A 24106-nucleotide genomic window follows, 5' to 3' on the forward strand; every position below is an offset into this window, starting at 1 on the left:
ATGTGCCACTGAGAGGTTAGGGCCGGGCCGGAGAGGTGGCTCAGAGGTTAAGAGCACTGGGTGCTCTTCCTGAGTTCAATCCCCAGCACCCACATGGTGGCCCACAACCATCTCTAATGAGATCTGGTGCCCTCTGCTGGTTTGAAGACATACATGCAGACAGAACACTGTATACACAATAATAATCCAATAAATAAATCTTTTTAAAAAAAATTAGAGAGGTTAGGGCCATGAGGGGCAAACACTAGCCTGTTCCCACTCCAGAGTCTGCAGCTGCCTCCACCCCCACAGTGTTTCTTTCTCCCTCTAACTGCTCCGTGGAGGGCTAGCTCACTAGACCCCTTGGACTCCTCCGGCTATCCCCGCACCCACCCCATCCCCCACCCCGCCCCTGTGGCCCTTCACTTGGTCTCTTTAACCCTGAACCAGCACGGAGCAGATCACATCACTTAACCCTGAACCAGCACGGAGCAGATCACATCACTTAGCTCCTGTGGGCTCCAAATCTCCTCCTAGCTTTTGCCCTTTGCTCTTTTCTTAGGGTTTGTTTATTTCTTGTTTTTTGCTGTGAAGAGACACCATGACCATGGCCACTAACTCCTACAAAGAAAACATTCCATTGAGGCGGCGGTTTACAGTTTCAGAGGTTCGGTCCATTATCATCATGACAGGGGTTGGGGGGTACGGATACATCTTGATCAGAAGGCAGCAGGAAGTTGACTATCAGTCACACTAAGGGAAGCTTGAGCAGGAGACCTCAAATCCCGCCCCCACAGTGACACACTTCCTCCGACAAGGCCACGCCTCCTAATAGTGCCACACCCTTTGGGGACCATTTTCTTTCAAACCAGCACACTGCTCTTCACATAAAACTTCTGGAAGGGAGTTGGTACGATGTCTCACTAGGTAAAAGCGGTTAGCACACAAGCCTGATGATCTGAGTTGGACCCCTGCAACTCACGGCAGAGGGAGCCATGCAGTTCCTCTGACCTCCATGTGAGGGCCTGTACTCACACACACAATGCATAATATATATATAAAAAAAAAATTTTAGACTGCCTCCCACCCCGCAAAGTTTTGACTTCTTAATGTTTAATTTCATAATAATTATCATTGTGTGCGCGTGTGTTTGGGGGAGGTTGTGTGCCTAGAAATCAGAAGACAACTCTGTGGAGCCAGTACGCTCATTCCACATGTACGTGGGTTTCGGGGATCGAACTCGGGCTGTCAAGCTTGCATGGCAAGCACCAGGCATCTTTAACCGCTGTGCTATCTTTCCAGCCTCATTTCTTTCACTCAGCTTACTTCCTGACACTGGTCACAGATTTCTTTTTTTATTTTTAACTTCTCTGTTTTGGCTGGTGGTGCCTGGGTGTGTCAACTGCTTGTTTATCCTCTGTTAATGGGCATTTCGGTTATTCCCTCCTAGTGACTAATAAGAGCAGATGCTTTTATGAGACAAGCCTTCATTTCTTTTTTTTTTTTTTTTTTGGTTTTTCGAGACAGGGTTCCTCTGTGTAGCTTTGCGCCTTTCCTGGCTCTCGCACTGTAGACCAGGCTGGCCTCGAACTCACAGAGATCTGCCTGGCTCTGCCTCCCGGGTGCTGGGATTAAAGGCGTGCGCCACCACCGCCCGGCTTCATTTCTTATTATTTATTTGTGACGGGTATACGGCGCTGGTTGGTCAGGGGAAAAGTCACGGGCCACGGCAGAACCCAATGTTAGTTTTTAGAGCTTTATTAGGAGGGAAAATGGGTGTGGAGAAGGGGACCAGGCTTTTTTAAGGCGGGGATTGTGTCAGCGCCTGCTGATGATGTAAGACGTTAGACCCAAGCTGCACATGTACAGAATCCTAACAATTTTTTTATTTTTATTTTTATTTTTGAAGGCTTATTTCCCCTAAATGATGGCCAACCGTGTAACCTTTAATCCTGGCCCATAGGAGGCAGAGGCAGGTGGATCTCTGTGAGTTTCAGGCCAGCCTGATCTACAGAGTGAGCCCCTGTCTCAGGGGAAAAGAAAAAGAAAAAAGACACAAAAGTATAGAAATTCCTTGCAGTTCAGTAGAGAACTTCCTTGGCAGAAAAGACACTTTGACCAGAAAGTGCACTGGTTAAAGGCTGGTTCCCAGCCCTGGGGAGGTCTGGCCAAGCACTTCACTAGTCCACATCACCCCCAGGCCCGTGCTGGCCTGTGAGTCTAACACAGACATTGGTGGTTCACGTTTCCATTGCTGTGATCGAGCGAGGGGCTGGCAAGGGGGCAGGGGGTGTGGGGCGGGAGTGGGGGCAGAAACAGCCTGCCCTGCCTCATCTTGTGCCAGGCCACCACTACCCCAGACTGCAGCCCCCTCTCCCTACACAGGCTCCCACCTTCCAGCCCTTGGGGGGGGAGGGGTTCTGCCTCCATAGCTGTTGTTATTGTTTGGTTTCTGCATCTAACGGTTTCCCCTCGCTTCAGTTTCTGCAGAGTTAATTTTTGGGAAGGGCGCCAACAGCTCACGCCATACTGTCTTGGCAGGAATTCCCTTCTCAGCCCTCACGGCCGTTCCAAGATCCCTTGTGGCCCTGTCAGTCTCCGAAGTGTGCATGCGTCAGCCTTTGTCTCCAAGAACGCGGACTAAAGATTATTAGTGATGGGGTAGAGGCTGCGGATGAAGGGGAGAGTGCATGCTTAGCTGTGTGACGCCCTGGGTTCATTGCCCACCAGGGGGAAAGCAAAGAATAAATGAATAACTAACTGGTGACTGTAGTTTATTCTTGGCTTGTTGTGCGTGATGACTTATAATAGATAAAACTTGTAAAAGGAACACGTCTTACCCTGCTTTCTTCACAGCCAGAATTTAAATGCTCCTTTGGCTTCCCAGGTTTGACGTCTTGCATTGTTACGTCTATCCCTTCTCAGTTATTTATTTGAATTAAAATTATTATTTCATTGCAACGCTCAGCTGAAGCAGCGAGAAGCAGGTTCGTTTTCTTTTTTTTTTCTTTTTGGTTTTCTGAGACAGGGTTTCTCCATGTAGCTTTGGAGCCTGTCCTGGATCTCGCTCTGTAGCCCAGGCTGGCCTCGAACTCACAGAGATCCTCCTGCCTCTGCCTCCCAAGTGCTGGTATTAAAGGCGTGCGCCGCCACCGCCACCGCCACCGCCACCGCCACCACCCGGCTGCAGGCTCGTTTTCATGTAACACATGTTCATGCCTTCTGCTGCAGAACTACCTCACCTTCAACCCCAGGAACAACAAAGAACTGGTGAGCAACAGCAAGACACAGACCATCTTTTACTCCTGGGTAAGTAGAGGCAGAGCCGTTTCCAACTGTGGATGGAAACGTAGGTTTAGTTTTTGAATACAGATGTTCCATCGTATAGTAATAGTGCATCTATTTTGGAAAAAGTGAGCATGTATTTAAACATTTTGATTTAATTATGGCATTTCTCTTAGTCTCACTGGAAATTAGCATATTAAATTAGAAGCAGATAATTAAACTTCATTTACATTTTTAAGGTAATGAGGCAAATATTTATTTGACCATATTTAATAGGTCTAAAAGATAGAGGTTTGGGTTTTTTTTTTGTTTCTTTTTCTTTTCTTTCTTTCTTTTTTTCTTTTTTTTCTCTTTTGACAGTTTCTCTGTGTAGCCCTGGCTGTCCTGGAACTCGCTCTGTAGCCCAGGCTGGCCTGGAACTCAGAGATCCGCCTGCCTCTGCCTCCCGAGTGCCAGGATTAAAGGCGTGTGCCACCACGGCCTGGCTCAGAAAGGAATTTTTTTAAAGTAAAAAATAGTTCATTAAATAAATTGACAATTTCATACATGTAAACAATGCATCTTGACCATATGCGCCCCAATTCCCCCTCTACCTGCCCTCAGGAATCCCCAACTCTCCTTTCCCATTCCCTTCAGGAACCCCCAACTTCTCTATCTACTCCCCCTAGGCACCACAACATGTGCCCCACCTTTTTACGTCATTCATTCATTCATTCATTCATTCATTCATTTAATGAGATTAAAGAAACACCCAAACAGCCCCAGCTGACCACAGAGGGACTGTGACTCCGAGTTCTGAGGTGCTTGCCGTACAGAACTGCAAGCAGCTGCTCATTCACATAGTTCTGCCTAACTTGTCCCTGCAGCAGCAAGAGTGACAGTGACCAAAATGCTCGGCCTGTGGTGGTGCACATCTTTAATCCCAGTACTAAGGCAACAGAGGCAAGAGCATCTCTGTGAGTTCGAGGCCAGCATGGTCTAAAAAAGAGAAGAAGGGAAAAATAAAGATAAAGAAGCCACACAATTCGGCTATGGAGTGTATGATTCCATTTATATGGAACGTTGGACTAGGGAAGTCCGTAGAGACAGGGAGTAGATTCATGGCGGTCAGAGGCTGAGCAGAGCAGGAAGGGAGTGACCGCAGGTCTCCCTAGGATGACAGGCATGGTCCCTATGCAGCATTGTGAATATCATACATGGCACTGACGTGAACACCTAACAAAATGCGCTTGCTTTAAAAAAAAATTTTTTTTTTTTAAAGGCGGAGCCAAACCAAAGACTTGTTGAAAAGCTGTCTGTCAGCGGTATTTACTGCTCGGGGTGTTTATTTTCATTTTAAAGCCTCATTAGTGTAGAGCTCAGACTTGCATTAACCGCCATACCGAGGCACAATCAAGCCTGGCTTTTAAATAGATTTGCGTTTCTTTTCCAATGTTTTTAGACATTCCCCAGGCAACAGGCTTTTTTCCTATAGGAACTGCAGCCCTCCAGCCCCATCTGGGCACATTCGGTCTGGGCTAGCTAGCGCGTGGTCCCTGTTTTGACAGCTTACTCTTTAAATAGTAACGTCTTTTTCTGTGCTTTTCAGTTTGAAGAGAAGGGTATCCTGGCTCACAGTGCCCCGGTTTTAACAGAGAAAGTGAGTATTCTTGTCGTATCTGCATGGCAGACACTGTGAAGGGTAAATACAGATGTGCAGACTCAGTGGGCAGGGCTGTGCCTTAATGTGAAGCCGGAGGGAAAGAATTTGAACATTTTTGCTTGGATTCTTTATCCATAAGGAATCATCTTGTTAAAAATAATGGAAGTATTGTAAAAATAAAATCAAATGTGATGGGAAAAGTTGTTATTGGTATGAGGAGGTAGCCAGAGAATGGACAGATTTTGTCATGTGCATGTGTATATTGACAAAGAATAAGAGTTAGATATGGGGGTTGGGGATTTAGCTCAGTGGTAGAGTGCTTGCCTAGTAAGCGCAAGGCCCTGGGTTCGGTTCTTAGCTCTGGAAGAAAAAAAAAAAGAGGTATGACAGAAGGTTTGCCAAGGGGAGGATAATGATGAGATGAATGGACACAAGGAAAGATGGTTTATCCTGGGTTCAAATCCCAGGACTACAAACCAACCAACCAACCAACCAACCAAAGGAACGAACACTCCTAGGAAAGATGATTGTGTCTGTCTGCAGACTGCGTTCTCAGGAATTAAAACGCAGGAAGTATGGTCAATGGTTTTGACTCCTGGTGATCTTATGAAGTCTCTCAGAATAACAAATTAGAAAATAGTGAACCATTGCTCCTGAGGGAGTGTAGAGGTTGGTTTCTGTAAGCTGGTGCCATGTTTTCAGTTGATAAGTGCATAACCTTGTTCATGTAGGCTCCTCCTTCAAAGATATTTTTTAGATATAACATCGAGGGCCAGGTGTGGTGGCACACACCTTCAATCACAGCACTTGGGAGGCAGAGGCAGGTGGATCTTTGTGTTCAAGGTCAGCCTGGTCTACAGAGTGAGTTCCAAGCCAGCCAGGACTGTACAGCGTCTCAAACAAAACTAAACCAGAAAAAAAAAAAAATCCCAGCAACACTGAGGGCTGAGGATGCAGCTCAGTTGGTACAGTGCTTGGTTACCATGCGTCTAGAAGGAGAGAACCTTGACTGAGAAAAATGCCTCCATAAAATCCAGCTATAAGGCATTTTCTTAATTAGTGGTTGATGGGGGAGGGCCCAGCCATTGTGGGTGGGGCCACCCCTGGGCTGGTGGTCCTGGGTTCTGTAAGAAAGCAGACTGAGCAAGCCATGAGGAGCAAGCCAGTGAGCAGCACCCCTCCATGGCCTCTGCGTCAGCTCCTCCCTCCATGTTCCTGCCCTGTTTGAGTTCCTGTCCTGACCTCCTTCAATGATGGACTAAGATATGGAAATGTAAGCCAAATAAATCCTTTCCTCCCCGAGTTGCTTTGGTCACGGTGTTTCATCGAAGCAATAGAAACCCTGGCTAAGACACAAAACTAGGATCTCTTTGTAGAGGGCAATGGGCAGCAGATAGGCCGTGTTATATGATAGATTGCTGAGTTTCCTTCCTTCCTTCCTTCCTTCCTTCCTTCCTTCCTTCCTTCCTTCCTTCCTTCTTCCTTCCTTCCTTCCTTCCTTCCTTTTCACTGAAGGGTTTCATCATAGCTCATTTGTTTCTCTCTATATATTTTTAAAAAGATTTTGTTTTAAAATTAAGTGTGCCGGGTGGTGGTGGTGCACGCCTTTAATCCCAGCACTCGGGAGGCAGAGGCAGGCGGATCTCTGTGAGTTCGAGGCCAGCATGGTCTCCAAAGCGAGTTCCAGGAAAGGCGCAAAGCTACACAGAGAAAACTCTGTCTGGGAACCCCCCCCCCCCAAAAAAAAATCAAGTGTATGTGGGTGGGGGCGTTATGTGCCTGAGAGTGTTGGTGTCTTTGGAGGCTGAGGTATCAGATTCCCTGGAGCTGGACTCCTAGATGGTTGTGAGCTGCCCAACATGGGTGCTGAGAACTGAACTCAGGTCCTCTGGAAGAGCAGTACATGCTCTTACTCTCTGAGTTATCTCTCCAGCCCTCTTTTCATATTTCCCCTCTGAAACCTTGTGTAAGAAAGACGGCTAAATGCCTTATTTATTTCTCAAAGCATACCCTGACTAAGAGGCCTTACCGAAGTATTCTTATGTGAAGGGATGAAATAATTTCTTCTGATGAGACAATACCTTACTAGCAAAGGACATCAGGGTAATTGCTTTATATTTTTCACCCAGAGCATGCCTTTCCTCATGACAGACTCTGCATTTAACAACCTCCATGGGAGACGCTGGATGGGTATCAGCAGTAATTAACCACTCATTGGTTTGGTTAAACAGTGTAACTAACTGAGCACAGCACATAACCTGCGATCCCCCCGTGGATTTTCAGTCATTCCTTTTTTTTCTTTCTTTTTTATCTAACTGTATTTCATCCTGACATTATAAAACTCCACACCGATACATGTTTTGGTGCTCCCCCCCGCCCCGCCCCGCCCGCTGGCTGTAACTTATAACCTGTCTTTGAAACCCAGACATTCAACAAACTCGTGGGAAAATTTAGCCAGTCCATCTTTCACTTGAAGTTATCGCAAATACTGTCAGCCACGAAGGAAGGGAAGCTGGTTGTCTGGGACGTCCACTACCCGCCATCGTCCTCCTCCGTGCCGGCCCTTCCTTTCATCAAGCCTTGCAAGCTGGTCCATTTACAGAAGGAAGGCATCACTGTCCTCACCACAGTTGACAAGTAAGGAGCCTGATTAGAGGAGATCCTGGGGTGATGACACATGTATTGTGGACCTCTGTTTTATCTAAAAATTAATTAAATAAATAAATAAAACATAATCACATCCTTTTTCCCCTCTAACCCCTCCCAGGTACCCCCTTACCCTTTCCCCAATTCATGGCCTCTTTTTAAAAATTGTTGTTACAGCCGGGCGGTGGTGGCGCACACCTTTAATCCCAGCACTTGGGATGCAGAGCCAGGAGGATCTCTGTGAGTTCGAGGCCAGCCTGGGCTACCAAGTGAGTTCCAGGAAAGGCGCAAAGCTACACAGAGAAACCCTGTCTTGAAAAAAACCAAAAAAAAAAAAAAAAACCCCAAAAAATTGTTGCATATTATAATATATATATTTATATATATATTCCTAAATTAATAGATGCAACCCACACAGTCTATATAATGTTGCCTGTATGTGTTATGATTTCAGCACTTGGTATTGGATAGCTAGTTGAGGGGTTTGTCCCCCGGGGAAGACTATTCTTCCAGCTCTCTCCATAGGCCTGAGTTTTCTATTAGACCCTTTTTGTACAGCTAGTCACAGATACACAGAGTGTTTCTGGGGACAGCCATAGCTAACTTAGGGACATTAGTTGCCTCTCAGCAGGAGAACTGAGCGCTTTGAGGTTCAAGAGAGGAATGGGTTCTTTTTGGTTTGGTTTTCGAGACAGGGTTTCTCTGTGTAACAGCTCTGGCTGTCCTGGAACTCCCTCTGTAGACCGATTGGGCCTTAAACTCCCAGAGATCTACCTGCCTCTGCCTCCAGAATGCTGGGATTAAAGGTAAATGCCACCACTGCCCAGCAGGAATAGGTTCTTGCTTGTTACATGCACTAACAGGTATTTTATTATTATTATTATTATTATTATTATTATTATTATTATTATTATTATTATTTTTGTTGGTTTTTGGAGACAGGGTTTTGATGGGTCTCATTGAGTAGCTCTGGCTAGCTTGGAGTTCACTGTATAGACCAGGCTGTCCTGGAACTCACAGAGATATGCCTTCTTTTGCCTCATCCCTCTGAAGTGCTGGAATTAAAGGTGTGTGCCACCCTGCCCGACCCCGAACTTGACTTTTAAAAGCTCATGGGCACACATTGTGTTTAAAAATTCTACTTGTTAGTGAAACAAAAAGTCACTCCTTTTCTTCTGCGATAATGAAAGCCATCTCATACTTTAAATTTAAGAAAATACCGCAAGGGGCTGGAGAGGTGGCTCAGCTGTTAAGAGCGCTTGCTGCTCCTGCAGAGGACCTGAGTTTGGGTCTCAGCACCCACATGGTGGCTCACAACCATCCATAACTCCATTTCCAGGAGATCCAACACTCTCTTCTGACCTCTAAGGACACCAAGCATGCATGTGGCACACATACATACATGTACGCAAGATACCCATGCACATAAAGATTTAAAAAAAAAACCTAAAATATTTTTTAAAAAGAGGACTCAGATAGCATTATCATTTTTTGTTTGTTTGTTTGTTTTTCAAGACGGGGTTTCTCTGTGTAGCTTTGGTGCCTGGCCTGGATCTCGCTCTGTAGACCAGGCTGGCCTCGAACTCACAGAGATCCACCTGGCTCTGCCTCCCGAGCGCTGGGATTAAAGGCATGTGCCACCGCTGCCCGGAAGCTTTATCATTTTGATTGCAAAATAATGTCTACACATTATGTAAAGATCAACTATATTTTTGTGTTCGACTATTTGAGACAGGGTCTCACTCCGGAACCCAGCCTGGCCATAAACTTGTGGTCTTCCCGGCTCAGCTTCCCAAGTGCTAATATTCCGTGTGTTCACCCGGGGAGCTGGCATATCGTGGTAAAATTTGCCGTTCTTGGGTTTGCGTAAAAGCACTTGTCATGAAAATCTGGCGGTTTGAGTGCGGTCCCTGGAACCCGTGAAAAAGGGGGGGAAGGTGAGGACTGACTTTCAAAGTGCCCTTTGACCGCACACTTGCGCACATGTGCTCATCCCTTGGGGCATTTTATGAGGATTTCAGGTACCCTGCTTGGCACACTGGGGAGCCCTAGGTAAAAAGCAGCCGTCATTAATGTGTTAGGAAAGTTCCCGGAAGTTCAGCCTGTCTCTGCCTCCTGAGTGCTGGGATTAAAGGCGTGCGCCACCGCTGCCCAGTAGGAATAGGTTCTTGCTTGTTACATGCACTAACAGGTATAATAAATACCTGTTAGAACCTGCGCTGTGGCTGGAGCCACTGTTCAATCGGTCTTCACTGCGCCCATTAACGTTTCCTAAGTGGTGCAGGGGCGCTGGGCAGCCCTGGCATCCTGGCGTGCCTGTGCAAAGAGGTATGCAGTCACCATCTCAGAGGTGTGAGAAGACATGTTAGCTGGGGGTTAGAGCCTTTGAAGACCAGGCCTGGGTCCCCCCTCTCCCGTATTGAGGAACACTAGGAGGAGAAGGGTTCCAACACTGGGTGAGTTTTGCCGCTTCTGCCCAGCAGAGGGCAGTATACACGGGCCTAGTCAATTACTCTGCCCACCTGCCTGGCTTATTAATCAGAAGCCTCATTTAATCACTCTGCATAACATCTGAGAAAAATCACTCTTCCTCCCCCCTGTGATTAGAATTTTTTAAAAAGCCTTAAAAAAAAAAAAGCTCTCTAGGGATGGATTGGAGCACTAGAAATAAAAGCCGTTTTATCATAGCCTTTGCTTGTGATGACCGGGCGCAGCTTTATGATGATTCTGCTGTCCCACTGCCCAGCCTGTGTGATGAGGGAGGGCTGTTGGATCGTTCTCCATTGTCATCTGTGGTCATGTGGTAGTGACTGTAAATCACTGTCCCCCACTGTGGCAAGGGGCCAACCTTGGAGCCAGGAGAGTGTTTGAGAGAACATGCCATTTAGGTCAGGCACACCGGGCTCCCGTGTACTCTAACCACAGAGCCCAGCTAGGTATAAGTGGTATTTGCTATCTACTTATAGCAAATGATTCGTCATCATTTATCGGAGATTCAGATTAATAGGACCTACTGTGCAGTCTGTCCACCGAATCTGGCGACACTAGGCTTTGAACTCCCTAGCAGTGGAGATGTTGATGTGAAATGGGGGACAGGAGAAGAAGCCTCATTGGCCACTGCTGAACATGGCGACCCCTGGGGTCCAGAGCCTGACACAATCAGTGCTGTTCCACAGCCTGGTGTTTTGCTCTCTTCCAGCTACATTGTCACAGGTGACATTAAGGGCAACATCAAGTTCTACGACCACACCCTGTCTGTCGTCAACTGGTACAGTAACTTCAAACTAGGTGCCATAAGGACGCTGTCCTTTTCAAAGGCCCCAGCAAGTCCGCCTACCGAGAAATCCAACCTCCCCATAGACTGCACTTTGAAAGGTGACCTTTTCGTCGTCCGGTGAGTCGTTAATGAATGGCGTCGCTTGGATGGCCCTGAAATGACTGATGGCCCCTTTCAGCTTGCATGCAGTGCAGTGAATGTTCCTCTTGTTCCTAGGATATAGAGTTAAGAGAGTTCACCTTCTTAGTTTTACAGGTGGCTCTCCTTGGCTGGTTGCAGTCAGTATTAGATTGTTTTTGGTTTGGTTTGGTTTTTCGAGATAGGGTTTAACTGTGTAGCCTGGACTATCCCGGAATACACACTGTAGACCAGGCTAGCCTGGAACTCACAGAGATCCCCCTGCCTCTGCCTCCCTACTGCGACACTACCACTTGACTTGTGTGTTTTGTTTTGTTTTGTTTCAAGACAGGATTTCTCTGTGTTGCCCTGGAGATTTTTTTTTTTTTTATTAAAGGTTTTAACTACTTAGCTGCCTGAGTAACTGGAAGCTGGGTGGCTTTTATCCCCCAGTTCTTATCTCCACTGTGCCTGGGGTCCTTGGCCGTGGAGTGACCTCATTTCTTGGAGCTGAGCTTGTCCTAGCCACCGAGGTTAAAGGCATTGGGTAATCAGTAGCCATAACATTTCAGGACTGAATTATCTGCGCGTCTGCTTAATTACCCTTGCAGTCTTTACAGGCACATCTGTATGTGTGCACCCAACTCCATATTTGCATACACAAATGAATATTTGCATGTGCAGATTAGCTAATTGTACAACTGACTGTCCATCTGCATACTTAATGACTCAATTTACATGAGGAAAAGTGGGCTTTTTTCACTTGCAAATGGAGGCTGTTGGATGTTGGCGGTATATTTTTGGAGCTGTTGGGTTAATAATGTCACCAAATTATAGACGACAAAGGCGGTTCATGGGCAATTAGAAGCAGAATGGCTGGTGTGGCCATTCCCTGCAAACGCTGATCCTGTCGGGTCTCTCTCTGGCAAACAGGAATTTTATTATCGGAACATTTGACGCCACGGTGTACCACATGACGGCAGATGGCACCAGACTCGAGAAGCTCTTTGTGGAGCCCAGGGATGCCGTCTATGCTATCTCCTGCCACCCGTACCAACCCCTCATTGCGGTTGGAAGTGTCTGTGGGATGATCAAGGTGTGGGACTACGAGAAGAAGATGTATCTGTTCAGCAGGGCCTTCGAGAAGGGGCTTGGAGTCCAGAGTCTGACCTACAACCCCGAAGGTACTCTCACTGTCAACAGGGTCCAAGATACCCAAAGGGGCCGTGCCCTGGGCTGTCACCAGCTGGTTTTCCCACTCCCCCGCCTCGCACACAGCTATACCATAGCGACCTTCCCAAGTGTCTCTCTTCCCATTTTCTCTGTGGCGTTTTTTTTTTTTTCTTTTGCTTATTGCTGTCCAGCAAAGCCTGCCGCAGACACACCCCTGGAATGAAGGAGGTCCTTTTTTTTTTTTAAACTTATTTATTTTTTAATTTTATGTACATTGATGTTTGGCCATGGGCGTCAGGTCCCTGCAACTGGAATCACAGACAGTGGTGATCTGGCATGTGGGTACCGGGAATTGAACCCGGGTCCTCTGCGAGAGCAGCCAGTGTTCTTAGCCATTGAACCTTCTCTCCAGCCCCCAAGGAAGTCCTCATTTCTGTCCTTGTCCTCTGACTTGTCTTTTCAGGAGCCCTGCTTGGAGCTGGATTCACCGAGGGGACAGTTTATATTCTGGACGCGATGTCTTTAGAAAATGAAATTCCAGAGCCCTTCAAATATTCCAGAACGAGCGTGTCTCACGTCAGCTTCTCGCACGACTCCAACTACTTGGCGACGGCTGTGAGTCCTTCCCTCTGCTCAGGGCTCTTTCCGAACCAAGAGGCGAGGAGTATAAGGAAAGCGGGGAGGTGGGGGGGCTCGCATCCCAGTCAGGCTGTGGTACAAAGGGGAGGGGAGGGGGTTGGTGACGTACAAGGGCTTCTGCAGGCAGACAGGAGCAAGGCCTCAGAACTTCCAGACTTGGATTCTGCAGACCCGGGAGCTGGTTGTCGTGTTTCTGGGACCCCAAGACCCAGGGACTGGCTCTTGTGTTTCTGGGACCCCAAGACCAAGGGCTGGCTGTCGTGTTTCTGGACCCCCATCTTTCTGTACCCCATCCTTCCTCCTCACTCATTTTGACAAGGCAGCCTCCTCATTGATCTCAATGTCCTTCCTCAGGATTTCAGACTCTGTTCCTTCCCTCTGTGACTAGGGGCATGGGATCTCAGGAAAGTGGTTCTGGCTGTCCCCTGGTCTGCCTTTCTGTCCGGTGTGGCAGGGTGGTGGTGATGGTGGTGGTGGTGATGGTGGTGGTGGTGAGGAGGAGGAGGAGGAGGAGGAGGAAGAGGGGGAAGGTCCTCATGGGGGGCCACTTCCCTCTGGCATCCCACCACATCCAGCCTGGCTTGTACACACAGCTCCGGTAAGGATCAGAGCTGTCCTGGCACCCAGCATGGACATCAGACCTTCCTGCCGGCTGCTCTCTGCCCCTCTGTACCTGTACCTATACCGGACCTTTTTTACTTTCTGTAGTAGAGAAAAGTAGGGGGGGACAAAGGCAAAAGCCTCGGGGCCATGGCTTTCCCTGGGGCACTGTGTAAGAGCATGGGAGGAAGGAGTGAGACTGTCCTCGCATTGTCCTTCCTCCCCAGTAACCTCAGTCTCCCGGTCTGCAGAATGGGCACCACGCTTCCTCCTTGTTCTGCTGTGCTAAGATTTATTTGGATAAGATGTTCTGTAGGCCGACGGGTCTGAAGACCATGATGGCGCTTCTCAGATCCTAAAGTCGAGGGACAGCTTCCGCTCTTGCTCCTTTAGGATGTCAGTTTCACCGTGGCCGTGTATAAGGTGGTGGTCATAGACGGACAGAGGGTCTGGGAATATCTGGCGAGACTCCGCTCTCATCATAACAGCATCCGAAGCCTCCTGTTTGGTGTTCACCTGGATAGCAATGAACCCAGGCTGCTGAGCCTCGGGAAAGACAGGTTCCTGGTGAGCTGTTCAGTTCGGTTTGCTCATCCCCAGCGCCATACCCCTCACCCCACCTCACCCCACCTCACCCCACCTCACCCCACCTCACCCCACCTCACCCCACCTCACCCCACCTCACCCCACCCCACTGCACCCGACCCCCGTCCTGCCCATTTCACCCCTGACATTTTGTGCAAACTCAACTGTGGGAGCCCGTTCTCGGGTTCCTCGTGGCTTTACCCAGCAGGTCCGCATAGAGGATGATTGGACCACGGGCCTGAGTGCAGGTGTCTGGGATGGTCTGCACTTGGCTGTGCTGGGGGAGGAGGTCTTTTGTTCCACCCCTTGGCGTCTCTATAAAAACCCTGGGGCAGAGCTAGCCTGGGCTCGTTGGAATAGGTTCCAGGCCCTCTTGAGGCTATCCTTTATTTTCTATCTGTTTATCTCCACAATCTAAATCCTTCTATCTAATATTTTCTGTTGCTCGCACTCAAGAAAACTCTGGGGAGCTGTTTGTGGGGTTGGTGGGTAAACGCCCCGCACTCCATCTGTAACGTGTGCAGAAAAATAACTGTATGGTGAAGTATGTGTGGTGGAGTCTCACAGAGCTCTCCACACTGGCATCTCTGAGGTGACGGCTCATGTGGCTTATGTCCCGAGGTGGGGATTTCGGGTAGGTGGGCAGCAGGGAGGGTGTGTCCCACACAGGACAGATGATGCGGCTGCCTTCACCTCCCAGAGACCACTGGGAAAGCTGACACTTGCCGATGCCTCCTCGGCATCCAGAGGTCGGGGTGAGACTGTGACTTACCTGAGAAAACAGCAGGACAGGGGACAGTAAGGCAGCCGAATTTGCTTTCCATTGCTGTGAGAAAACACTGAGCAAAACTTGGCTTATACCTCACAGTCCCTCATTCAGGGAAGCGGAGGCAGGAACTGAGGCAGAGGCCATGGAAGAGTGCTGGTTACATCCACGGGTGTGAGGGTTTAGGGTGTTGAGCCCATCATCCTGCTTCCTGTGAATCCTCCGTGAAGGTGGCACCCAGGTGTAGAGTCAGGGAACTTAGGGACCCAGCCAGTTACCATACAGATCGACACCCAAGGCTTGAAGCTTCTCAGCCAAGTTTGTCTGCCAGCTGAGCCGGTGGTTCTCAACCTCTGGGTCGTGACCCCTTTGGGGGTGGGGGTGTTGAACAGCCCTCTCAGAGGGATCTCCGAAAATTATCAGAAAACACAGATACTTAATTACAATTCATAACAGTAGGAAAATTACAGTTACGAAGTAGCAATGAAAATAATGTTATGGTTGGGGGTCACCACAACACGAGGAACTGTATTAAAGGGTCGCAGGGTTAGGAAGGTTGAGAACCACTGAGCTGGGTCTTCATGCGTCCCCTGTGCGCCTCTGCAGATAGAGTACAATCTCATCAAGAGCTACAAAGACCACCTGGAAGTCCTGGACATTCACCGAACGGACCAGGGGACCTACCCTACCTGTATGATCTGGTACCCGCCGCTCACCAAGGAGCTCTTCCTGCTTATCTGTAACAGCTGCTACAAAGTGAAGCTTTTCAATTCCACCACGAAAATGTGCAGGTGAGCCAGGGCATCCCATTAATGTGCTGGCTACCCCCACTTTTCAGCCCCCAGTTGGTAACAGCTCATCCCTTTCCCTTCTCAAAGGGAGAAACTGAGTCACAGATAACGTAAGTCAGGTTCACCCAAAAACACACAGCGGGGCCATGCCTGAGGAAGGATGCCAGCTTGGGGTCCTTGCTTTCTGTCAGGTGCCAGGGAGGTAAGGGTCCCAGAGCTTGGTGCCCATGTATCTCTGAAAGACACAGCTTTGGAATCTAAGTCACTGGTGTTCCCAAACCCGCCATCCTTTTTTATACAGGAGAAAAAAACCAAACCAAAACCAACTATTTAACAAAACACGACAAATGTTTGATTTTTGTTGTGGTTGTTTTGATTTGATTTGGAGAGAGGGTCTCTGTAGTCCTGGCCTCTGCCTCCTGAGTCCTGGGATCACCTGTGTGTGCTACTACGCCTGATTCTTCTCAAGCTGCTTCACAAAGGAGTTTTCAGTCCAGCTAATCACATTTATTTGTTCATTCCTAACATGGGCCAGGTAGTGTCCCGGGTGGTAAAGGTGGGTACAAAGTGCCACCATTGGGCGGACACTTCAGTGATGGGGAAGCCACATGAGTGAGTAGGTGGGGGTGGCAGTGTCGTGCAGAATGACAGGAGGGACAGGTGTCCAGAGGGAGTTCCTGGGGGGCAGATGGGTTGCTGTCTTCCAAGAGTACCGAGGGCAGGGCGTCTTCGGGAGGAAGGAGTAAATCGGGACATGGACATTTGGAGGAAAGCCCACAGACAGGATCTGCAGGAACAAGGTGTTTGGGGTCTAAAGTTCTTAGAAAGAGGCTTGGCTGGAGTGGAATTGGAAGCATGAGTAGAGAGGGTGGGAAGGGAGACTGACCTCTCGTTTCTACCCCACGGCTGGGCTGTGGGATGCAGACTGGGGGGTGCAGCCAGGGTAAGAGGCTGTCCTGTGGAGATGATAGTGGCCTGAAGGTGGCAGGGAAGGATCAGATGGTAAGTGAGATTGAGCGTAGACTTCCCTACATACCTTGAAGAGCGAGGCCCGAGTAGCCAGAAAAGTTGAATTGATCTTGAATGAGTGGGTGTGTGGACAGGGAAGGATAGATTTGAGATCATTAAAATCCAAGTTTGGACATGACAAGTTAGAGAACACACTACATGTGAGAGCTCTGGAGTTAGACTCTTGATTCAGGGTAGAAGCCAAGCTGGAGTCAAGAGCAGAGAGTGTTAAAGCCGTGAGGCAGGAGACTGGGAGGGGAAGGTAGGTGAGGTTGCAGACCACAACCAGAGCTCCCACAGTCACATTTGAGAGGCACACGCCTTTAAACCCAGCACTCGGGAGGCAAAGCCAGGCGGATCTCTGTGAGTTCGAGCCCAGCCTGGTCTATAGAGCGAGATCCAGGACAGGCACCAAAACTACACAGAGAAACCCTGTCTCGAAAAACCAAAGAGAGAGAAGCAGGGTGTGGGGGGGGTATCTTCCTCCCTGCAGGGGTGTTCTGTTGGGTGTGGCCATAGGTTCTGCAAGACCTGTGGGTCCCAGGTTTCCCTCCCCTTGGACACTGACCCTGTGTGCCGTCCCTGGAGCAGGACTGCTGTCTTTAGCTTCCCAGAGTCTTGCAAAGTACTGTCCCTCTGAGGCTGGGGGAGGCTTCATAATTTCCGGACAACCATTAGGCAGGCAGGCCAAGCCTAATGACTCAGCCCTCTACTATGGACTGCAGAGAGAGCTCTACCCTGCAGGGAGCGAGCCTCTCTGCCTAGGACTGACTAGGTGGCGGGACTGGCCGCCAATGGCTGTGTCTGGAAGACCCAGAGGCAGAAGGAATGTTTGATGGGGGAGCCAGCAGCAGCAACTGTGTGCCCAGGCTGCGGGAGGAAGAGCAGAGTTTTAATTGGTTGGTTGGTTTCATTTTGTTTCTGAAAAGGGCTCTTGCTATGTAACCTGTCTCCCAGGTACTGGGATTACAGGCATGCCCGGACATGCTCATACCTTAAAGGGATCTCAGATGAGATTTCCAGAGCCCCCAGGACCCCCCAGACTTCTCTTCCTCTTTGGTTTGCTTTGTGGGTTTTGGTTTTTCTCTTTTGAGACAGTGTCTCATTCTGTAGCCCAGGCTGGCTTTAAACTGACAGTAATCCCCCTGCCTCCACCTCTCAAGTGCTGGGACTGCAAGCATGAGCCATTCCTCCTGCCCATCCCCCCAAACCAAGAACAGTCCTTTTCCAGAAGGCAGGATTGGAACAATGGCAGGGAATAGAATGTGGCACGATGTTTAAAATCCTTGAGAGAATGGGTAGAGAGCCTCAGGATGCTCTCCATGCCCCCTCTTTAATGGACACACACACTTCTGAGCAAAGAACATCCCTGGAAACGCCTAGTTAGTCCTAGAAACTGAATTCAGGGGAAGAGACGCATGCCTCCGATGTGTAGCTCCCACTGACCGTTGATCATCAGCGAAGAGAGACAGAGGTACTGTGTGGTGTGTGTCAGTGGGGTGTGTGTGTGTGTGATGTGTGTGTGTGTGTGGGGGGGTATGTGTATGGTGTTGGTGTGTGTGTGGTGTGTGGGTATGGTGTGTGTGGTGTCTGTGTATGGTGTGTGTGGGGGGGTGTGGTGTCTGTGTGTGTGGTATGTGTGGTGTGTGTGTGTTGTGTGGTGTTTGTGTGTGTGGTATGTGTGGTGTCTGTGTGTGGTGTGTGCGTGCGGTGTGTGTTCATATTTCTGCCTATTGATCATCCATCTTTTGTGTTGTTTTGTTTTGAGACAGGGTTTCTCTGTGTAGCTCTGGCTGTCCTGGATCTCACTCTGTAGACCAGGCTGGCCTTGAACTTGAACCAGGTGGTGCAAGCCTTTGATCCCAGCACTCAGGAGACAGAGGCAGGCAGATCTCTGTGAGTTCGAGGCCAGCCTGGTCTACAGAGTGAGATCCAGGACAGGCACCAAAACTACACAGAGAAACCCTGTCTTGAAAAACAAAAAAAAAAAAACAAAAACAAAAACAAAAGAGATAAATATATTTAAAAAAGAAGAAGAAGAAAACAGTATATAAGGCTGGAGGAATTGGCTCCTCAGGTAAAAAGTACTTGCCACATGAGTCCAAGTGAGGAGAACTGACCCCTGAAAGTTGTCCACACAGCATGTGTGCATCGCCCACCCCCATCACACACACACAATAACAAAAAGCGAAATTAAAAACAAAAAAAAAAAATTGCCATCACCTCTCAAGCTCTCGGCTGAACTCGATAAACTCGAGTACAGGAAATAACTTAGCAAGGTTGGGAGTCCTCTCCTACAGCACTGAACTGCTGTGTGAGTCTGTATGTACATAGTGTAGCCTAGCCACTTTCTCCTCCCACAGTTCTAGAACATTCCTATCCTTCCAAAATAAGAGCCCCTTGTGTACAGCATCTCTCGAGTTAGAGGAAGAGTGAGTCTGGTAAGCACAGTTCAACTGGGGAAGCTTAGCCTTCTCATGATGACTCGAAAAAGAATTTTTAAATGCGTTTTAAAACGTTTGAGCCGGGCGGTGGTGGCGCACGCCTTTAATCCCAGCACTCGGGAGGCAGAGCCAGGAGGATCTCTATGAGTTCGAGGCCAGCCTGGACTACCAAGCGAGTTCCAGGAAAGGCGCAAAGCTACACAGAGAAACCCTGTCTCGAAAAATCCAAAAAAAAAAAAAAAAAAAACGTTTGAAAGGATACGGAAAGGCAGCTTGCAGAAGGCCAGTAAGCTTAGGGGTAGATGCTTAGCAGCCTCTCTGGACGAGGCAGACGAAAGCAAGACATCATTTTTTACAAATGGGATTAGTGAAGATAAAAGTGATTGATGGGGGCCGAGCGGTTGGCAAGGATGTGGGGAAGCGGGCTTGCTCGTCCGACCACTGGTGGGGGTGTAAATTGGCGTAACCTTTGGGGAAAGCAATTTGTCACCCTCTGTTAAGTTTTATACCCTCTGACTTCGAGGAACAGAGCCTGCAGAAGTGCCCGGGCGCGTATGCCAAGACATAAGTAAAAGGATCTCTTGTATGGAAATATGTTTCGAAATGGAGGCAGTTCCAATGTCCGTTAATAGGGCCTTAGTTAAATGATGTCTCGTCAGTGCACCAGAGCACAATGACGCTTTTGGCAAACGGGGAAAAATAATGAGATGGCTGTTTATGCAGTAACATGGCAATGTCTCCGAGATATAGTAAGAGATAAAGCAGATTTCCAAATAAGCATGGAGAGGATAATTCTCTCTTCCGATGAAATCATGTATATGTAAATGTTGGTGAGTCCTATGGACCAAACAATTACCTGTGCCTTTCTTGGGACAGGAGTCAGCATTATAGAATGTGGATGTTCTGTTTTATGAATGTCTAAAGGTTTGAGCCTTTTCTTTTCACAATGAATTTGAAATGTCTTTCCATCAGAATGCAGAGATAAGAATTTTGTAAAATTGGTAGACCGGTTGCCTGTCACTGGCTAATGGTTATTTACGCTATGCCAGAAATGGTTCTGAGTGTTTGTTTTTTTTTTCCCCCTGTATTCACTAAGTTGTGCAGTTCAAGAAAGCATCCGTCACACCCAAAGGGGAACTGGTTCCTGGGCTGCCAATTTGGCTTGGTTGTAGAATGTTTACCTACCATGTACAAAGTCCCGGATTCTAGACCTAGTACCCAATAAGCCAGGCAGGCGTGCCTGGAGTGCCATCACTTGGGAGTGAAGGCAGAAAGACCAGAAATTCAAAGCTATAGCCTCAGCTGCATAGTGTGTCTGAGGCCAGCCTGGACCATATGAGAAAGCCAAACAGAGTAGCAAACTCTGGTTCCCATCGATAGACACTCTCCAGCCCCGCATCCCCGTGTCCCTGGAAACCACTGGCCTGCTTCTGTCTTACGAACTTTTCTATACATGTGAGTATAAGTTCATATTCCTACATATGGAGTCACACAGAGCACGTGGCCTTCTGGGTCTGGCTTCTTTCACTTAACACGCTCTTGAGACTTGCCCACTTTGTGATGTGAACTAGTGTATGTCACGACCTAGGATGCTCACCCGTGGGTCTGAGGATACTCACAGCCATTTGCATTGTTTCCATTTTGTAGCAGTCGTGAGCACTAGGGTGCAGGGTTCGGTGTAGACAGACATGCACAATTTCTTGAATGACCCTAGGATTGGGGTTTCCACAGTCCCCACTCCCCACGACTCCCCCAACCAGGGACAAAGGTCCCAGTTTTTTCATACCTTGTTCCTGGGCTCTTACCTCTGTTGCCCTGCCTCTGTTCACTTCACAGCATGTGGAAGAGCCTCAGGAAAAGGCATTAGCTGATGCGTTTTCTACCTGGTGGGCTCTGTAGTGAACTGTCCCTACCCCTGTGTCCCCTTGTTCTGCCTCTGTCCCTTTCCCGTCACTGTTTATGCCTCTTAGATCCATGTCCCTGCCTTTATTTACCCTTTTCTTCCTGATGCCCATTCTCCTGCTATCCAAGCTGTTCGGCCTGCCTCTGATCCCTCATTCTGCACACAGCTGGCTGCCCCCCTCGGAATACTTCGCTCCAGACCCTGGGACTCACAGCTGTCTCTGCCCTTCTCACTTCAAAACAGCTCTTTGTCTCCTGTCCTGTCTCAGTAGCAGGGGCTAGACCTTGCGCATTTCTGCATCCTGACGGCCTTGCCTCATGCCTGGCATGAGAAGGACCTCTCACACGAGGCTGGTGTGATAGGATCAATTGTCCTTTATCCAGCACTCACATCCCACAGAGGGACCTCACCTCAGAGCAGGCCCCTTGCTCAGGGATGCAGCTGGAATTAGAGAAATCCAGCTGGGTCCAGAGGCTTGTACCTGCAGTTCCAGCTAGGGAGGAGGCTGAGGCAGGAGGCGCTCTTGAGTCTGGGGGTTTGAAGCCAGCCTGAGCAAAATACCAAGATTTAAAAAAAAAAAAAAAAAAAAAAGGTGGAGCCAGTGAGATGAACCAGTGGATAAATACTACCAAGCCTGAGGACCTGAGTTCCATCTCTGGGATGGGAGGTGAGGACCACCTCCCATAAGTTGTACACACCGCCACACATGAGCACAAAGATGTCATAAGAAATGTTAAAGTCGAATTAGAAGCCTGACCAGTGTCACTACGACTTGATACACCGATGGATTTGGAGACCTGTGTGTCCCATAGCCCTGTATTTAGGAATGTCTGGGACAGAAAGAAGGTGCTGTCTCATTCCAGTCCGTGGGCCTGACCTGAGGAATTGGGTGGTTGCTTGCGTCCTGCCAAGGCATGCCGTTTCCTCGAAGGCTTGTCGGTGGTTCAGAGACAGTTTCTTAGGGCACAGTGTCAAGAGGAAAGTCCACACCACAGCCACTGGAAGCCTTCTTCACAGTCCATTCCCCTCAGCTCCCTAGAGCATTTGCTGCTGGGAGCCAAGGCTCCTTATTTACAGCGGCCACTGGCAGCGCTTGAATGAGACGTTCTTGTATAGGGATTAGCTGAGTGACGAGAGAGGAAATCCAGAGTCACAAATATATAAGAAGTCCCGTGTAGTGGTGCATGCCTGTTAATCCCCAGCACTCAGGAGGCTGAGGCAAGGAAGATTGTGAGTTCTCGGCCAGCCTGGACTACATAGCAAGACTCTGAGTCACAAAACAAAACAAAAAACACCATCAACAACAACAAAATAAAAACCCTAAACCCTAAACCACAACACAAGTATGGTAGTGCCAATTCCAGTCTTAAAACAGGCATTGAAGTTTATGGAGTTTACCCCCCCCCCTTTTTTTTTTTCCTATACAGAAAGACACTTCTCGGACCTGCTTACGGGTCTCCTATCGAGTACACCCAGGTGCTCCCTGTAAAGAACACATTCGAGCTGCAGAAACGCCACTTGGTATTCATCAACAAAGATAAGGTGGGCTTCCATTCTCAGCCCCTGCAAAATGATTGTGCAGGGGGTCCACAGACCATGAGATCCAGGGCCGGGGAGACGGCTAGCCAGGAAAGCTGCTTACTGCCTGGTCTGGGGGCCTGAGTTTGAGCCCTGGAACCCGGTGAGAGGAGAGACTGCCTTGGGAAAGCTGTTCTTTGACTTCCAAACAGGCACTGTGGCACAAATGTCCTTTCCCAGATAAATACATTTAATAATCACGTAGATGATAAGATGATCCCTGGGTCCTCAGTTCTGCTGCACAGAATTACCTCCATATGGGTCACTGGCCAAACTGAAAATGGCCACAGGTGCGTGAGACCCTTCTGGGAGGCATTTCTTTCTTTTTAATATGTGTGTGTGTACACGTGTACACGCATGCGTGAACATGTGCCACAGTATGCATGTGGAGGTCAAAGGACAGCTTTCAGGGCTCAGTTCTCTCCTTCCACCATGTGGGTCCTGGGGGTAGAACCCAGTCAGGCCCGGCAACAAGTGAGCTCTCTCACAGGCCCCTAGGACACAGTTTTGAAGAGAGTTCTCAAAGTTTCCCAGTGAAAACTCATAGCCTTCCAAGTTACCCTTTTCCTTCTTTTCATTGACCTGGAAAAATCTAATTTACATGGAAGATACACAAATCGGTGACACCTCGTCCTGTGTTAAACTTGACTCTGACAGATGGCACCAGACGTGTGCGTGCGTGGCACAAGTGTCTGGAGGTAAAGCTCAGGTGTGTCAGGCTAGCTTGAGACTCAGGCCCTCGAGTCTGAGTATCTAATTACACTTGCCTCTCTAGGTCGGACTCCAGATCTTACCTGTTGACGGCAACCCACACAAAACGTGTGCTATCATTTGCCACCCAAGCGGGGTAGCTGGCATGGCCCTTTCCTATGATGGCCGCTATGCCTTCACAGCAGGAGGCGAAGACTGCTCAGTGGCACAGTGGGAAATCAACTTAAGGTATGTGAGGGGACAGAACCTGACCCCATGTGGAAGTGTAGACATCCTTTTTCAAACAATATATTTGTGTGTGTGTGTGCGCGTGTGCATGCACGCACATGTGCATGTTAGTATGCACTTACGCGTGTGGGTGCTTGAGAAGGCCAGAAGAGGGCACTGGATCTCCTAGAGCTGGAGTTCATGGAGTTGTGAACCATTTACACAAGGCTTTTACCCGCTGAGCCCTTGCTCCAGCCTATAGACCCCTCCTCCTTCAATCACAACAGTTACAGGGTGCTTGCTACATGCCCCCATGCTGTGCTAGGACCAAACTGTACCTGGCTCTCAGGATGCTTCCTGGTGACATGTGCAGATCAAAGGCTGCTGTGCAAACTCAGGGACCCTGCACTTAATTTCCAGCTTGGGTGTTGAGAGTGCCCCTGCCTCTGGCTGGCTCCCTGAAGTAGTTCTCAGTGTCTGTGCATACTCATGCTGGCCGGAGAGACCAAGACTGAGCCTCCAGAGTGGGCATTACAGAAACACTAAGGGTGGATTAAAAATCTGTTGCCAGTAGGGCTCCTCTGCCCCTCTCTACCCTGAGAGGAGACCTGGTCTGCCTAAAGTGAAGCTGGAAAATGCTAGACTTGTACACCAGAGAGCATATAGGTCCTTTAAGGTCAAAGAGATAAGGGTTGCGGTATAGCTTGGAGTCTGCTCCAGAATCTGGGCGGTTTTATTAATGTCGCTAATCCTTA

At 48.7% G+C, this 24106-nt stretch overlaps 1 protein-coding gene across 4 annotated transcripts in view; it reads left to right on the forward strand.

Annotated features, from left to right (window-relative positions):
- The window catches only part of Cfap251 (cilia and flagella associated protein 251), a 99911-nt gene that overhangs the window by 23161 nt on the left and 52644 nt on the right, over positions 1 to 24106 (forward strand). For all 4 annotated transcript variants that reach the window (XM_052755380.1, XM_052755379.1, XM_052755381.1 and 1 more), the window contains exons 8-17: positions 3211 to 3288; positions 4853 to 4903; positions 7332 to 7543; positions 10752 to 10946; positions 11880 to 12130; positions 12583 to 12734; positions 13752 to 13925; positions 15316 to 15500; positions 22283 to 22397; positions 23209 to 23372. In XM_052755380.1, the coding sequence (XP_052611340.1) occupies positions 3211 to 3288; positions 4853 to 4903; positions 7332 to 7543; positions 10752 to 10946; positions 11880 to 12130; positions 12583 to 12734; positions 13752 to 13925; positions 15316 to 15500; positions 22283 to 22397; positions 23209 to 23372 (1577 nt within the window). The remainder of the gene's footprint in view (positions 1 to 3210; positions 3289 to 4852; positions 4904 to 7331; positions 7544 to 10751; positions 10947 to 11879; positions 12131 to 12582; positions 12735 to 13751; positions 13926 to 15315; positions 15501 to 22282; positions 22398 to 23208; positions 23373 to 24106) is intronic.

The sequence above is a fragment of the Peromyscus californicus genome, unplaced genomic scaffold (genome assembly GCF_007827085.1).
Source record: "Peromyscus californicus insignis strain IS unplaced genomic scaffold, ASM782708v3 Scaffold_2__1_contigs__length_46816999, whole genome shotgun sequence".
Taxonomy (NCBI): domain Eukaryota; kingdom Metazoa; phylum Chordata; class Mammalia; order Rodentia; family Cricetidae; genus Peromyscus; species Peromyscus californicus.